Source organism: Clupea harengus, chromosome 20, assembly GCF_900700415.2.
Source record: "Clupea harengus chromosome 20, Ch_v2.0.2, whole genome shotgun sequence".
NCBI lineage: Eukaryota > Metazoa > Chordata > Actinopteri > Clupeiformes > Clupeidae > Clupea > Clupea harengus.
Genome location: NC_045171.1, coordinates 7,108,425 through 7,119,494, shown reverse-complemented (window position 1 = coordinate 7,119,494; position 11,070 = coordinate 7,108,425). Strand labels below are relative to the sequence as shown.

At 42.1% G+C, this 11,070-nt stretch overlaps 1 protein-coding gene across 2 annotated transcripts in view; it reads right to left on the bottom strand.

Moving 5' to 3' along the window:
• Nucleotides 1–4,653, bottom strand: part of kctd16a (potassium channel tetramerization domain containing 16a) — a 16,024-nt gene extending 11,371 nt beyond the window's left edge. Inside the window, exons 1-2 of one of the 2 annotated variants that reach the window (XM_012831362.2) lie at nt 4,419–4,653; nt 3,295–4,164 (exon numbers count right to left, since the gene is read on the bottom strand). In XM_012831362.2, the coding sequence (XP_012686816.2) occupies nt 3,295–4,114 (820 nt within the window). In that variant the 5' untranslated portion in view covers nt 4,115–4,164; nt 4,419–4,653. Of the gene's footprint in view, nt 1–3,286; nt 4,165–4,418 lie in introns of those variants that run through there. The other variant, XM_031587617.1, reaches the window with a different exon arrangement.
• Between the last annotated feature and the right edge of the window lie 6,417 nt (nt 4,654–11,070).

Genomic DNA, 11,070 nt, shown 5'->3' with positions numbered 1-11,070 from the left:
GACGACGAAGATGTTGTTGATGATGATAGTGATGGTGATGACTATTTAAAATTCAAGATGTCCCTACCAGCAGAGAATTGTCAGACTTTTTACCCACACAAATTGGGAAAACATTGTGTCATTTGGGAAATGTACTCAGGGCAACAGCCCAAGAAAAGGCGATGAAGCTTGTAAAAAACAACTGGTGCAATTGACCAAAGGGGGCCCACAGTACATCTGCCAAAGAGGGAACCAAGACTGCCAGCAGTCAACAAACAAGACTCTGTCTCTCTCTTCAGCTATTTTAAGACATTTCTTCATTCCGTCAAATTAGACCCACTCCAGCTCTTGACAATATGACTAGTCTGAGCGTATCAGCACAAGAATTACTCCAGAATATCCACTGAAGTTAACCGGGTGCAATTCATTTACATTCATTTGGATTTGATGTAGCCGACTGTTGGCGTCATGCCTTCTAACCCAAAAAGGTTTGTGTTTGGCAAAGGCCTTTCTTATACTGGACTTACAGGCTTTATAGCAAAAGTAACACAATACATGATGATACATAGAGTTTGCATCTGTTTGTCACGTCCATGATGAAACCAGTGACGTTATGAACAGGTCGCATATTGATGGCATTTGTTTTTAGTTCCAAAACACTCACTCACACCTCCCTTAGGTCATTTCATTTAACAGGAACTTCCACCACTGTTGCACTGTGATCTTAAGGTGTGTATATTGTTGCACTGTGATCTTTAGATGTGTATAGTGTTACACTGTGATCTTTATATATGTATATTGTTGCACTGTGGTCTTTAGATTTGTATATTGTTACACTGATATCTATTAACAGATACATGTTGCATATGTATCTGTGTGTATCTGTGTATCTGTGTATCTGTGTGTGTGTGTGTGTGTGTGTGTGCGTATGTGTGTGTGTGTGTGTGCGTATGTGTGTGTGTAGCAGGCCACTCTGTCAGGCCCGTTCACTGGGCCAAGAGGTGCAGACCTCACCCATATGGCACACTTCTAGGAGGGCAGGGCACTTCGCCTCTGGTGTGGGGACAGGTCACGGCACGGCTGCACTCAAGTAATTATCCTAGCCGCTGCTAACGCCAATCATTAACCAACCATATGTCCATCCTCTGTGAGACCTGCAGCCTCCACTACTGCCTCTGTGCTACCCTTCTCTCTCACCTCGCACCTGGGTCTTTCCTCGCTTCTCCAGGGGGGCCCATTTGGAATAACGAACAAAGTGCTTTTTAATTGGCCATATGCTGCAACATTTCCCTCATCTGAGAGTACGATGAGCCAAATTACTCACTGATGTTTGCTGTTGGACAAACAGTGCGAGCTACCCACAAACACGGCTTCATAACTCCATCGAGAGGAATATGGAGCATTGCAATAGGCACTAAAATATTAATATCATATCCAATGCGTCTGGACTGAGAGACAACCTAATGGAGCAGTTTTGACATCTGCATGGGCGCGAAAATGTGATGAGGTTTTTTTTCTTGCCAATTCTGAACCACAAATGAGATATTTTTTGTACACACTACTTTAAAGGAAAGAGGGTGATGTGTGCGTGAGAGAGAGAGAGAGAGAGAGAGAGAGAGAGAGAGAGAGAGTGTGTGTGTGTGTGTGTGTGTGTGTGTGTGTGTGTGTGTGTGTGTGTGTGTATGCGTGTGTGTGTGTGTGTGTGTGTGTGTGTGTGTGTGTGTGTGTGTGTGTGTGTGTGTGTGTGTGTGTGTGTGTGCTACATGAATCTCCCCTGATAGAGGCCGACTAGAATGGTTCTGGTTCTGATCTGATTCTGGGTTATTTGTACCAGAGGCTTGCACACACACACACACACACACACACACACACACACACACACACACACACACACACACACACACACACACACACACACACACACTCACACACACACACACACACACACACAGACACGCATACACACACACACACACACACACACACACACACACACACACACACACACACACACAGTGCAAGAGAGCCCCACAAACCGGAGGAGAGAAAGAGAAAGAGACAGAGGGTGGCAGAGAGAGAGATACATAAGGAGAGAAAGAGAGACGGGGCAGGGGGGTTAGAGGAAAGGGTAGAATATTACACCCCTCTGTCCCATCGTGAGTGGTAACCTGATTGCAAAGCACTGCACAGAAACACACACACACACAGACACACAGACACACACACACACACACACACACACACACACACACACACACACACACACACACACACACACACACACACACACACAGGGGCGTCGTACAGAGGAGACAAAGCAGGCAATTGCCTGGGGCCACAAGCTGGAAGGGGGCCCCCGAGGACAGCGTATTACATTAGTCTACACTCTACAGCGACGACAATTCAATGATAACCGCCTCAACATCTTTGATTTTGTTCAGGAGACTGCAATAACATGTCAAGACACCCCCTTCGTGGCCCCTATACCGTTGGCTTGTTAAGACCTTGGTGATCAGTGCGGTAACACTGTGCTAACTGGGCTAGCATTGATTTTTCCAAACCAAAAGAAATTCAATCTGTTTTCAAAGCTAGTATCACATACAACTATGCTCTTTACAGGCCAAATGAAGGGGTCAATGTGAAAATGACAGTTGCCCTCCAAAATATCTTCTCACATTATTCTGTATAAGGTGTTCTGTCCACACATACATATATTTATTTTTACCACAATGACAGATCTTGTTTGTATACTAGGTTACTTATTTATAGAATTAGTAATTTCTCTGTTCATGGTGAAGACTTGCCCAAACAGGCCAGTCACTACATCCAGTATAGGCCTATACTATGGTTTGTAAGCTACTTATGACAATAATAAAGGATAAAGGGGGGTGGGGGGTGATGGGTTAGGGGGCCCCCAGAGTGTCTATTGCTTAGGGGCCCCAGAGTCCCTAGAAACGCCCCTGCACATACACACACACATGCACCTCTTTGATGGGTAAATTGTAATATGCTTTGTTGCCGTGTAAGTGAACAAAACATCATCAATAACATAGTTAGACTGATACACTTCATGAATGAAGATAATAAAAAGACAATTAGTCGTGTCATCGCAAAATAATGAATACCAAAAGTGGGACGATTTATCCAACCATGCCTCCTAGTGGCCCCCACCGACAACGGATTTGGAACCGCTTGCCTGCACTCCGTGAGTTTTTCGCTGGTGAACATGAACCTTTGCTGTAGGGTAAAGACGATTAACTCCCTCTACCACAGAAGTTTTTCAAAATCAGATTGCTAAGGGTTAAATTCACTTACGGTAGAAGACATACTCCGTGTAACTGCACCATAATTTGTCATCCGTGTGTCGACTGACAAAGGATGCCGTCAAAGAGGAATTGCACGCAACTATATGAAATCCACTCTCTGCAAGCATGTCAAATGCCCTCTCTAAGTGTTTAAACTTTAGAAACAGTCGAGAGGTGTAACGCTCCTGTGGTCTCTCTGGATCTCGATTCTCATTCAAAGTATCCCCAAATACTTCTTTCGCCAACCCGATTCGTCCGCAAATGGAAATTTGTGGAAGCCCACGAGCCTTGGGGTCGGCCAGGCCCTCTCTTCCCGCGGCGCATGAGCCCTTGTACCCGACCGTGATGAACCCGTGCCTCCTGTCCCGAGAGTCCAGGTACGAGGGGTACAGCCTTTGATCGCTTCCCTGAGACGCCTCGTCATAATCGCTGTGAAGGTATTCATCTGTGCGTTTATCGTCGGGAGTCAAAATCTTCACCAATTCCGGCAGCTGAAAATACTCAGCCTCCCTTTTCAGCCGTCCCTTCTCCGGAAAGTGATCAGGCAGGACAACGTGCTTGTCTCTGAGGTAGTCCAACACATATCGAAATAAAAACCCATCCCTGTCGATAAAATAACGTCCCCTTAAGTCGCGAGCTAAATCGTTGGAATTGTCCTTCTTTGCAGAGAATAATTTCCCAAGCAGAGAATTTGGAATGCTTGTAAGGGTGGCATGGCGTGTGTAGTAAACCTGTCCTCCCACATTGAGTTCTATCACGTCGGACGAAGTTTGCACAGGTACACCATCCTTTGGTGATTGGTAAGTCTTACAGTTCTCCGTCAGTGCCATGTTTCGAATGCCCCAAAAGAGAGGAAACGGGGGTTATTAAAAGTTGTTACCTAAAGAAAAGAACAAATATTGTTTGAGATGGATTTAACATCTGATGGGACACACCTGCCTCACCGACGTCTTCAGAGCATCTAAGCACAGACTACTGTTAACACTCACCACAGAAGGTTTGTTGTGCATGTAATATATCATTAAATAAAGCAGCAGTGCAAAAATAAGGTTTCCAGTTCCCTATCATGCCCTCACATTCGCTTTGATGCATAGATAATGCAAAAATACTCGCCTATAGTGTGAAGTGTCTTACCTCAAAATTGTTATATTTGTTCCACAATAGTCGACCGTAGCTACCGAGAACAAAATCATATTTTAACTTCATAGCAGCACAGTCCTTTGATGAGCAATGCGATGAACCGCGCAGCTCCACTTCACGGTTTTCAAACGTAGAAATGAGAATCAAGTTGTGCGCACTGCATCTAGCCAGTAAGCCGTGCGCTCAGTGCTGGAATTATGGCCAGTTGTGGCACAGCCGTGCACGCATGAGAGAGAGATGGAGAGAGAGAGAGATAGAGAGAGAGACAGAGAGAGAGAGAGAGAGAGAGAGAGAGTATTCTTTGGAATAAAGTCTTACATCATCTTAAAGGAATATGACATTTCAAAATCCTCATTATGCATACTAATTAGCTCGTGCATACATTAAACTTGGTTTACTGCTCAAATGTTTGGCGTGCAGGTGGCCTTGTTTAACAAAATGCTTAGAAAGTCATTCAGCCGGCTATGTTGCCATTGGGTTTGCAATAGAACCTACTGTTCTTCTCGCAGAAATATGTAGGCAACAGCTCCGGTGTCCTATAATGACTCCAATGTGTTGGTGAATTCCTGAGATGCAGATAAGTTGCTTTTCCTGTTGACATTGACAATATTTTAGCATTTTCCCGGACGTCAGCAATCGCCTGAAATGTCGGTTGAGCAACCCCTTTCTCGCGCGTTTTTTTCACGCGCAATTCCGATGCTTCAGCACCGTGGACAGTGACCCAAAACCGATGTTTCTGCTCAAGGATTCATTATACTATACCTACATGATCAGCTAAAGAGTAGTCGGCGCTCGGAGTGTGCTCTCTGACGGCCACATTGAGGTGTCACAAGTTGGAAGAAGCAAACGTTTACTTTTGCATTCCTAAACTATGGATAGGCTATGTATTGTGTAGCTGACACAGTTTCAATTGATTTTTCAGAGTTGCTCAAAGATTTGGTTCTGAAATGAGTTCGATCACACTTATGCAATTATGTCTCTTGTGTTAGTGCGGAAACGTTGCTAGGCACCGACATATTGAAGGGAATTTGAGTGGGAACATGTCAAAGACTTTTTACATTCATCAGTGTTTCGTTCATCCTAACGCGTAGCTTGCAAACTTGTCGTACTAACTAGCTACCTTGATAACCTAGGCTACTGTAAGATGTTTCTCTTTTGGATAAACTCTTATATTGTACTGTTGGAATGGCTACTGATAAAATATTCACATTTTAGGTGAGGTGAATTTTGTCCCCGGGCCTTTCTTCTACTATATTTTATATTTAAGTCAGTCGTTGTTGAGTAATAGCCCACATGGAAGTTGGACGACAGTCATTGAGGAATAAGAAGCCGCTTTAGTTGAGTTGCCGCCACAGAGAAATAACCCCAAGGCCGTCCTAGATGACTAATCACACGTCAGCCAAAGATTTTAAAACAGTAACCTCATATAACCTGCATGCAATTACGTGAATGCTCTGCCCAGGGGCGTAGCCAGGACATTATTTCTGGGGGGGCCGGCTCTGGCCAGTCTTTTATTTGGGGTGGCACTTGATTGTCAAAAACTACTATTTTAAAACTCACACACTGCATCACTCAGAGCAGCAGTTTTCTAACGGCTCATATAGCCATAAACAATGGCTTGAACCTTCTTATGGACACTAATGATGTCTTATTGATAATCCCATGTTATTGGAATGGGTGCTTAGATAATGTGTGAGTGCGATGTGTCATGATTATGTGAGGGGGTTCGGGACCTTAACATGAGACAGGGATGTTTTTAGTGCAAGTGACAGACACGATATGAATTGTCATTTTAGGCGATAATTTATTTAGGTAAACTGTAGCATTTTAAGTGCAATATTCCATTCATTTGCGATAATATATACATATGTATATATAAAGAGAAAGAAAAGCAAAAACATTACATCACACACACATGTCCCATAATACATAAAGAAAAAAAATATCAACAATATGTATAATGTACATTGAACAGTATCACTACAAACAGTGAACAATATCACTAGCTTACTACATCAAACAGATTGTGGTGCTGAATGAAAACAGAGCACTGACAAACCAGGTCTACAAGGGGCACTCTTTGTTTGTGTGTGTGTGTGTGTGTGTGTGTGTGTGTGTGTGTGTGTGTGTGTGTGTGTGTGTGTGTGTGTGTGTGTGTGTGTGTGTGTGTGTGTGTGTGTGTGTGTGAGTGAGTGAGTGAGTCAGTGAGTGTAGGTAGATCCATGTAAATCATTTTACATAATTGTCTTTTTTGTTTGTTAGAGGTAGAGTCTTCACTTATGGAGTATTCTAACCAGGGGTGGACTGCATACCACTCACCCTTGAAGCTCCTGTTTCGGTTTCCCTGGAGTGTCTTGGGGAAATTTAGTTGAGGTTGCGCTGGAGCTTCACCCCTGGACTTGGAAATGTCTGTAAAACACCAAAGAATCCCATTAGTATCAGCTTTTAACATAAGTGCTATCCACTTCCAATTACATGTTGTTCTTTTGTTGTTTTTTTAAGACTAAACATGCAATCATTAAAATTTTACAGATTGAATAAATATATGTTTATTATATGGCCAGCCTTTAAATTATTTTTGTTTGTCATAACCCGACCGACCCTGTCCCATTCTTCAGCTACGCGTGCTGGCAAAATAAGCATGGATTTTCCTGTCTCCCCCTGAGGCACTTATCCTTTTCATTGTGACATCTTTAAAGACACATTTTACACAACATTAACTATAGACTGCTTTTATTTCAATGTCAAGTGTAAACTAGCGACAGTGTGTTATCTATGACTAAGTGACACCTGGGAATGGACTTAAGCTAACTAGCTAGCGCTAGCTCGCTAGCCAGAGATAATCTTACAAGTTTGCAAAAATAACAGCAGCAGCCTAACTCAACTCACTCTGCCACAATTCCTCAATGTTGACTCATTCTTACACATTAAATTGAGTGTGAAGATAACTTTATGATCTTATCATTTCAATGATCCTTTCAAGTATCACCAACTTACTCACCTGTTAGTTACAGTGGTATCTAGTGGTTAGCTGCTAGTCTCCATCCAAGCGCTGTCAGAATGCAGGCACGTTGGTTTGTGTCTTGCGCTGTTGATGGGGGCGCGGCCCAACATGTTGCAAATATGGGGCTTGTAGCGTAAGTGACAAATGACAATATAAGACGACTTCATAAAAAAAAATATGAATGCATTTATTTCAGCTTTATACCGATTCTATTCAGGTGGATTTTTTATATATTTTTTTTTTTGCCGTGCCGTGCGGTTGGGGGGGCCGGCAGGGTGGCCATTCTCTGACCAATGGTGGCCGTGGCCCCCCCTGGCCACCACGTGGCCACGCCCCTGGCTCCGCCTCAATCCTCTCTGCTTCAACTTGAAATCGTGCCTGTACGTGTGCCTGTAATTTATATTTTCTGGGATTCCTCTATTATGCTGTACAAGAACGTTTCATAGGCTACCATTTATTCGCACTTCATGTATTTCTAAATCCTACCATTCTCTTTGTCCTCGTTTCGAATGAGGTTACTGTGAGCGTCATTGTGCAGCATGTTATCACCCACCTTCCCAAATGTCAGGCCTTAGCCAAACATTTCAGTAAGAGGACCATGATATTCTGCTCAGCAATCCACTGACCTAGATTTTGTGCATTCTCTGGGTTTCAGCCACTTTACCCATGCAGATTAAATGTGTATATTTGTGTGATTACTGAGCTACTATCATCGTAAGAGTAGGGTCAGGGATAAAACCGTTTGTGATTTTTAAGCATCCCCTTTTCCACATTTATAAACTTGACACAGAGAAAACTAATTTTTGGCTTATTTTTCTGTCCAACCCATGTGCTATGTTTGCCCTGTATTTTGGGAAGCAAAGTGAGTGTGAATGTATTTCAGTTTAATCAGATGTAAGCTATTAAAATAGTTAATTACTAATGGTGGTTATCCCTATATGTTGTTGGAAAGTTTTTTTTTCTAAAATAAGAGCTCTGCAGTCTCTTTGTCAGAACAACTCATCATAGCCTACATCAGAGGCCAGTTTTGTTATACATTTAGCGTCCGATTCTCTCCTCTCCTTCCCTCCTGTTCTCTTTTTCTATCTCTCTACACAGCCAGGCCCAATAAAATGGGTCCCCCCTTATGTGCTGGGGTCTGCTCAAGGTTTCTTCCTGTTAAAAGGGAAGTTCAGACTCTGGGCACTGTAAAGCACCTTGATACAATTCCAGTTGTTACTGGCGCTATATAAATTAAATAAAATGTAACTGAACTGAAAGTAGAACCTTCAAATGTTCTATATAGACAGGATGAAGAATCCTTGTGGTTGTGGGCCTATATTTCTTTACTTTCCATACTATATAACTGTTACTCTGGTGGGAAGGCATCTTATTCTAGTGGAAAGGTACATCATTAGAACAACATTGCTGCAAGAAACAGTATAATTTGTTGTGGTGATGGAATTTGGAGCCATACCATGAAATGAATTGAACCTTAGAAGATGGAATGGTTTCACACTCTCAACTGTACACTCTTACAAGAATAAAAACGAAAAACTCTGAGTGCAGCTGGAAACTGTCTTATCTGAGGCAATCCTTTGATAACATCATTATGGCACTCTAGTCTCTCTCACCCCCTATCCCACACCCTGTCACTGCCAGGATTTCTTGTCAGTAGTAACAATCTGTCTGGCTGAGAGGAATCACATTCACCACTGAAATACCTCCACCGTTGGTGGTTGCGAGGCAGAGCCATTAGTTACCCTTACAATAGTAAGCCTCAGGCAAAATTAAAGATCAATAGCCCACCTCACCTGTGGTAGCTGTAATATACCGTGCTGCGTTTCATTTCCCCATCAGCCCTTCCCTGAGCAGTTTAAACCTAGGTACCATTGATTTTGTATAATGAGTCAATGACTCAAAATAGTCATGTAGCCTTCATGTTTTACTTTTTATGGGTCTTGGAAACTGAGAATGACAAGGAAAAAGGGAGTACAAAAGTTAAATCCTATTTCCACTTTTATAATTACCTTCTTGAAAGAGAATGGTGTCAGGACGGATGTGTGGGTGGGGGTGTAAGAACATAATCTTACTGTAAGACTGTGTGTCAATAATCTAAGTTGGTCTCATGGTCATTTTGTAGTTAACCCTGCTACTATATGTGCAATTTCCTTAAAGGAACAAGAAATATAAACTGAAATTATAATAAGAAGATAGGGTTTTCAATTCTATTCACTCTGTGCATGTTTGTCTCTTTCAAGCAAGTCATTTTAGCTCTTTCCAGATATTTCTGGAGGTAAAGAAATGAGAATGAATGCATAAAAACCTGAAACAACTTTTCAAGAAATTGGGAAATGTCCTCTTTCTTTCAAACTTGCATCATTGTGGTTGGAAACACTGTTAATTAGGACAACAGAAAACGTCATATTCCTTTATGGATGGATTATCCAGCTGTTGTACATAAATTATTTGAGCCAATTAACAGTTTTTCTTCAAAAAAGCAAAGCAAACTTGCAAGTTTAATGAGCATACAAATATGAATTATGGGTGGTCAAGACATAAGCCTGCAATTTGAATCTGATGATCACATCACCACTTAGCATATGTGTTCATGTACTCATATAGAAGTAAGTTCGTTAATTTCTAAAAAGGAAAAAAGCTATATGTACCTCCCTGTCCCTACTGCACCACTAAGTAAAGATCAGTAGCGCTAATATGTGTAACCTCATCAGCACTGTCACCAAATTTGAATCAATTAGAAATGCCATCAGCTTGTTCTGCCACATTTACAAGGAAGAATGTTTCCACTAGAGGACAGCATTCAGACAACACAGACCAGATCATAAATCTACCGTATAATTGAATTACACGACCAAAAAAATAGCAAGACTAAAACAAATATTTGAATAAATCATTTCACTTTGTTCTCAGATCAAATACTTTCAAGGAACGCTCTGGAAAATGGCAAACTCCCAAAATTCCCCTAAAGTAAAAAGTGATGCAGTTTATCTAATACCATCATCTAAGCTCAGCCAGCCTCTGATTCAAATAAAGAGAGCATAGCCACTCTAGGGGTGCAGTCAGTTGAGAGACTGTTGTCACTATACATACATCAGGGTTTGTTTTCAAATGTTAGGTGCTCAGGCCTCAACACGAATACCTCACCGAGTATGAAAACATTAGTCAGCAAACATCAACCTTCAAACAAGTCAACCTCCTCATTACTGAAAAAAAAAACCAGCTGCATTAAGCTTCACATGGTCACATGACAAACCATTAAAACTGAAAAATAATGAGAATATGAAAAATTAAAATGATTCTGACACTATTCTGTTTCTATTGCTTTAGAGCAGTGGTTCTCAAAGTGGGGGGCGCGAACACTCTCCAGGGGGGGCGCGATGTCACAGACGGAGAGAAAAAAAAAACCGCCGACCTGTCACTGGTTAGTGAAAGCTCCCTCAGTGGCGAAATGCAAGGGGCTGGACTGACCCAAACAAATCAAATACTGTTTTGCTCCTGATCCACCAATCAAAACGGAGTCTTATCATTTCAACGCGAGTTGCACCTCCGCTTCCGAGTATTAAAAAAAACGCAGGCATGGTAAGCGCTCACCCTGAGACGACACTCTGCAGAGTTTGTTCAATTTCTCTTGTTTCCTCTATC